The sequence below is a fragment of the Bison bison genome, unplaced genomic scaffold, assembly GCF_000754665.1.
Source record: "Bison bison bison isolate TAMUID 2011002044 unplaced genomic scaffold, Bison_UMD1.0 scf7180017864295, whole genome shotgun sequence".
NCBI lineage: Eukaryota > Metazoa > Chordata > Mammalia > Artiodactyla > Bovidae > Bison > Bison bison.
This window is the reverse complement of record NW_011494867.1, coordinates 9,669,211-9,675,176: the sequence shown is the minus strand read 5'-3', so window position 1 is coordinate 9,675,176 and position 5,966 is coordinate 9,669,211. Positions and strand designations below refer to the sequence as shown.

General features: G+C 55.2%; 1 protein-coding gene across 1 annotated transcript in view; it reads right to left on the bottom strand.

Moving 5' to 3' along the window:
• The window catches only part of OSGIN1 (oxidative stress induced growth inhibitor 1), an 11,196-nt gene that overhangs the window by 1,120 nt on the left and 4,110 nt on the right, over positions 1–5,966 (bottom strand). The window contains exons 3-6 of the mRNA XM_010850811.1: positions 4,555–4,703; positions 3,442–3,633; positions 3,130–3,221; positions 2–283 (exon numbers count right to left, since the gene is read on the bottom strand). Of these exons, the coding sequence (XP_010849113.1) occupies positions 2–283; positions 3,130–3,221; positions 3,442–3,633; positions 4,555–4,703 (715 nt within the window). The remainder of the gene's footprint in view (position 1; positions 284–3,129; positions 3,222–3,441; positions 3,634–4,554; positions 4,704–5,966) is intronic.

Sequence of the window (5,966 nt, the reverse complement as noted above, 5' to 3'; positions counted from 1 at the left end):
GCCCAGGCGGGCCGGGCTGTCGGATGTGCCTGTGGCCAGGACCATGTTGTGGGCACGCAGGGAGAAGGACTGCTGGCTCTGGTCCTCGGCGGTCACGAAGCCGCTCACCTGGAAGAGCGGGCTGGGGTCCCGGGCCCCAGGGCTGCTGGGCTCGGGTGTCCCCCACTCCACGGCCGTGACCGTGGCACTGGACACGAAGTTGTGGCTAAGCCCCTTCCTGACCACGTAGTCCCTGTAGTAGTGGGCGATGTCGCCGGCCGTGGCCCGGCTGTTGCGAAGACCTCTGGGGGAGGAGGGACAAGGGGGCGTGAGTGTCAGACAGTGGACTGGGGCCGGGCGGACAGGCTGGGGCCAGACCCTGGAGGGTGGCTGCACCACCCCTACGCGTAGGACTTGCTCAAGGGGTTCACCCCCTTGGAGCTGTAAAAACCTCTCTTTTCTGTACAATGGAGCTAATGAGGGTGGGGTTTGGAGTGTGGCCCCTGGTGTCAGAGGGCCTGGGTTCTGTGGGAACCCCCTGCCTCAGTCCCTCGTTTGCAAAATGACCACGGTGATAGCACTTGTTCCCTGTTGTCATTGAGAGGCTCAGATGACAGGAGTGAAGGGTTTAGACTAGAACCTGGCAGGCTGTGAGTGATGCGGGGTCGGCCACGACTGTTTCCTCCAATGACTGACTAATATTCTATGTGCATGGGGGTAGGATTCTGTTTTTATAAAGTTCACAAATAGATAAAGCTCATCTGTGGAGTTAGACATCCAGAGAGGGATGGCCTCTTAGGAAGGGGGTGATTGGGAAGGGCCTGAGGGGGGCTTCTGGGGAGAAGGGGTCTGATTTTTGAGTCTGGGTGACTGAAACGTACGTGTATCCACCTTAAGAAGTTACATCCACCTGTAGGCATGTGAAAGTGAATGGCAACCCACTCCAGTGTTCTTGCCTGGAGACTCCCAGGGACGGGGGAGCCTGGTGGGCTGCCGTCTATGGGGTCGCACAGAGTCAGACATGACTGAAGCGACTTAGCAGTAGCAGTAGGCATGTGAATTGCGTGCTTTCTATATGTGCTTATGCTTCAGTAAAGAACTTGGTTAAATAATAACCCACATAGAGCACTTAACACAGTCCCCAACACACAGCCATGGCTGTTATTACTGTTACTATGTTACTGTTACTATTGTTGTTATTATCACTCTTGCTATTATTACCACCTTTTCCAGGCCTGTTTCGGGTGGGTGAGGCATAGACATTGTTGACGCTATCTCAGCTCCTCCCTGTAGCTCCCCAGGTGACCTTCAGTGAGTTCCCTTCCCTGACTTGTGGACACTTGTTACAGATTAACTCAAAGGGGATCTTTTGTGACATATCGTCAATACAGCCCATCAGTAAGGACGCAAAATTGTAGGTGAGCTCAGATATCCCTGAAGGCCACTCCAGCCGACACAACTCGTTAATCTGCTCCTGAAACTGGAACTCTGGAATTCACGGCTGTGGGTTGGTCATTTTGGCTCCTCTGTTTTAGTAAAAAGTGTTTTAAAGGGCTGTCCTAAGACGATGTTGCATCCAAGGTTCCTTATAATAATGGCACATTGGAAAGAATGAAAGCTCTGTGACTGGGGAGTGGTTTAGGAGCCGCGGGAGCACCATGAGGGCAGGGGGTGCATCTGGTGTGGCTTTTGGCTCTGACATCTAAGCACAAGGCCCGGGATGTAGGAATGAGTGGAGCTGCCCGCCCTCTCGGGAATGGCTGTGTAGCAGGGTGGCTGCAATCACTGTGTAATCACCATGTGAGATCTTATGATATAAAGTTACATTTTAAGAGTAGAGCAGAAAAGGGTGCATCTACTGTGAAATTTACATTCCTGTCTATCTGTTAACACATCACTACACCAGCCTGGATGTCTTTCTACCACATTTGCTGGGGCAAAAGTCTTTGTGACAAAAGGACAGACCATGAACTCTGGAGGGATGGAAACAGAGTTTCCTAGGAGGTCAAGTGAGGTTTCCAGTAGGTCAGCTGCCTACTGGGTGGCTGAGCACTGAAGAATTGATGCCTTCAAACTGGTGCTGGAGAAGACTCTTGAGAGTCCCTTGGATAGCAAGGAGATCTAGCCAGTCAATCCTTAAGGAAGTCAGTCCTGAATATTCATTAAAAGGACTGAAGCTGAAGCTCCAATACTTTGGCCACCTGATGCAAAGAACTGACTCCTTGGAAAAGACCCTGATGCTGGGAAAGATTGAAGGTGGGAGGAGAAGGGGATGACAGAGGATGAGGTGGTTGGATGGCATCACTGACTCAATGGACGTGAGTTTGAGCAAGCTCCGGGAGATAGTGGAGGACAGAAGAGCTTGGTGTGCTGCAGTCCATGGGGTCACAAAGAGACATGACTGTGAGACTGAACAACAACAGGCCCCGAGGGTGGAGAAAACGTCAAGGGCAGATGCCACCCTGAGCACTGGGCAACTTTACGCCTCGTGCCCTGGGATGAGCAGGGGCTGGCATCTGTTGTGATTCAGCTGTCTCTCTGGGGTGGTGAGAAGTGTGCAGCATGGTCATTATGGAGCAGGAAGTGGGATGGGAAGAGAACACTCCGAGGTGCGGCAGTGCTGGGGAGGAGTGTGGGGTTAGGAGTCAGCTATCTTTCTTTTCTCAGTTTTCAATTTCCTGTACTGTAGTTTTGTTTCTAATGCAAAATCAATTAAAAAAAAAAGTGCATCCGATGGATTAGCTGACCGAGAAAAAGAGACGGTTGCAGGCCAGGCTCAGAATATCGGGAGGGGCTGTGGGAGGCCAGAGGACTGGGGAGCCTGGGCCAGAGGCTCTGAGGCAGGATGTGGGGGGCAGGGGCCAGTGGTCACCCCTCCTTAGAGCCTGGGATGCCACAGGGAGGCCCAGTCGAGATTGTGAGGCAGGAGCACCGGACGGGGGGTCCTGGGGAGCCCAGCTCTGCTGCTCACTGCCTGTGAGGCCCTGGGCAAGTCCTTTCCCCAGCCCAGCTGCAGCGTTGACCACAGCGTCCCCCCTCGAGAGCAGGCTCGATGAGCCCCTGAAGCCCCTTGACCTCTAGCTGCCAGTTCAGTGTCGGGGGTGGGCTCGGGTCTTCCCTGCCCACCTTGGCTTTCCAGGGTGGCCTCACCTGCGCTTCTTGCACATCCAGTCCTTGACGTGCAGGTCGGGGAGCCCCATCCACTCGCCTTGGCTCAGGGTCACCATGGAGCCTTCAATGGACTAGGAGTGAAGGAGAGCAAAGTCCCGTTCTCTTCTGGCCCCCAGCCCCCCCAGGGCTGGAGAGCAGGGGAGGCCTCAGCTGCTGGGGCTGGTTGCGGGGGGAAGGGGAGGGAGGAGGGGGCAGTGGGGGCGCATAGGGAAAGGTGGGAAGTGCAAGAGTCCTGACCTGCGTTAGGGAGGTTTGGCACAAGTCCCCGCACCCCATCCGGGCCCCACTCACATGCCAGGCGCCCCCAGGCGGGTTCCGGCCCAGGACCAGGTGGGGGATCGCTCGCTCCTTCTGGTGCCTCCAGGTGAGGACGGACTCCACGCTGCCCCCAAAGTCCGTGTCTGGGCGCAGGAGGGCGTCAAAGAGCAGGGCCACAGGGCTTTGGCACCGGCCCTCCAGGCCTTCGGACAGGTAGTCTAGGTCCTGGAGTTGGGGGGCGGGGGGGCCGCAGGTCAGAGGGCTGCCTGGTCTCACCTTCCCTCCCTTGTATTGGGGTGTCAGATGAACTTGGGAAACGCCGCCTCCCCGAAGGTCATCACACACGGCAGCACACTAAAGGCTCTGACAAGTCCTGCGGCGGCATTTACCCGTTTAGATTTGCCAAACCCAGCGTCTCTCAACTGTACTGGAGCACAAACCTTTTTCTCTGCATTGTACTGAGGAATTCTGGGAAATCCCTATCTAGACCCCGCATGGCTTACTTCCTCACCCTCCAGCTCTGGGGTGGAGGGGACCAGCTTGATGGACATTGCCTGAAGGGGCAGCGGACACTGAGTGACCTCCTGGGAGGCGAGGGGTGTGGAGGGGGGACTGGGCGGCCCTCCTAAGCAGGGGCTAGTAGGTCTGCAGTATCCAGGACTGGGGTCCTCAGCTTTGGCACTCCTGGCTCCGGGGCTGGGGGGCTCGTCCTGTGTGTTGTGGGATGTTCTGGCATCCCTGGCCTTGACCCTCTTAAACCAATGGTATCACCATTCTGGGCGTGACAGCTGAAACTGTTTCTAGGTGGCCAAGTGTCCCCAGGAGAGCAAAACTGTCCTGAGTTTAGAATCGCTGGACTAGGGGAGGTGAGACAAGCTGACATCTTAAAGAAAGCTGCCACCCCTCTTTCCCGGTTTCTGTGGCCTCCTGTGTCTCACAAACACATCCTTTTGTTTCTTGGCTGTGCCACGTGGCTTGTGGGATCCTAGTTCCCTGTCCAGGGATGGAACTCTGAGCCCGGTAGTGAAAGCACCAAGTCCTAACCGCTGGACTGGTGAGGAATTCCCACAAATGCTTTTTGATTTTTACCTGGGAGAGTTTCCCTGCAGTGGGGGTGTTCCCCCTCCGCCCAGAGCTCAAGCCCACCTGGTCCATGATGGAGACCCCCGGCGCCTCTGAGAGCTTCCTCTGCAGCAGGGGGTGCGGGTGGATGGCATCCGGCCTCACGTAGGGGGTGTAGCCTGAGAGCAGGTAGGACAGGCAGATGCCCGAGGGACCATTGCCTGGGGAGAGAGGGCACGGTCAGAGGGCAGAGCGTTGGAGCCCTAAGACCTCCACCACCACCGAGAGCTTTGGTTTTGATCTGTGTCATCCCCTGATTTGCTCTTTACTCATAAACATAAAAATAAAGCATATATTAGTGCTGCACCACTTTAACAACTAGAGAAAGCTGTGGAAATAACCACTGATGTTTACTGAGTGCTTACCATGTGTCAAGCTTTCTGTTAAGTGATTTAAAAACATTTTTTTTCTATGTGGACCATTTTTAAAGTCTTTATTGAATTTTTTAAAATAATATTGTTTGATGTTTTGGTTTTTTGGCCTCAAGGCATATGGGATCTTAGCTCCCCGACTGGGGATCAAACCTGCCCTCCCTGCCTTGGAAGGCAAAGTCTGAACCATTCCAGGGAAGTCCCCACTGATTTTAACAGCAAAATAATAAAGCTACTGCTGCTGTAACAAGCCTCTCCGTAGCCCGGAAGCCCGTGCATTACCCCCCGAGCCAGGTGCACGCTACTTTTGCTCCTTTGCTATGTGAGGATGCTGGAGCAGAGAGGCTGAGTAACTTGCCTGTGGTCATAGAGCAGCGAGAATGAGACCCTGAGAACACCAAGGACAAGCCCAGTCCTCCAGGACCGACCGTGTGGTGGGTTCGAGGGATGTGGAGAACATTGCAGCACATAAGACGGTGTGCTGACAGGGTGAGCTCGGGGGCAGGGGCGCTCAGGACGGGCGCTAAAGCCACCCGTGGTGGGGCCGCCTGCCCCCGGACCTGATGAACCCCAGGACTCACTAGTGGCCCTTCTCGGGCAATTAACCTTGCGACATCACTTCTTATATGTCCTCTTATCTTGTGCTGTGCTGAGTCCCACTTATGGAGACAACGGTTAGGATGAACCATGTGAAATTGCTGGTGCTCAACTGTCCTGAACTTACAAAAATGGCCATTTCACGTGGTTCAACCTGATGCTGGCCTGGAGGGCGGGGGCCTCTGTTCCCCCTTTCTGCAGACCTGAGAACAGGACCATATGCAGCTGCTGTGTCTTCTCACTCAGGCACCCAGCGCAGGGGAACACAGGCCAGTTGCCCACTTATCACCAGCAGCCCACCATCCCCCCCGGCCCCCACCCCGCCGGGCAACCTCTCCAGGTCGTTCTGCTCCTGCCTTGCGGGTTCCTGGAAGGACCGTTTGGAATGATGTTTTAGAAACTGCTGAGCAGAGCGCTGAGTGAACGCTCCTGACCTCCGACCCACCCAACCCCCCTGCCTTGAGCAGC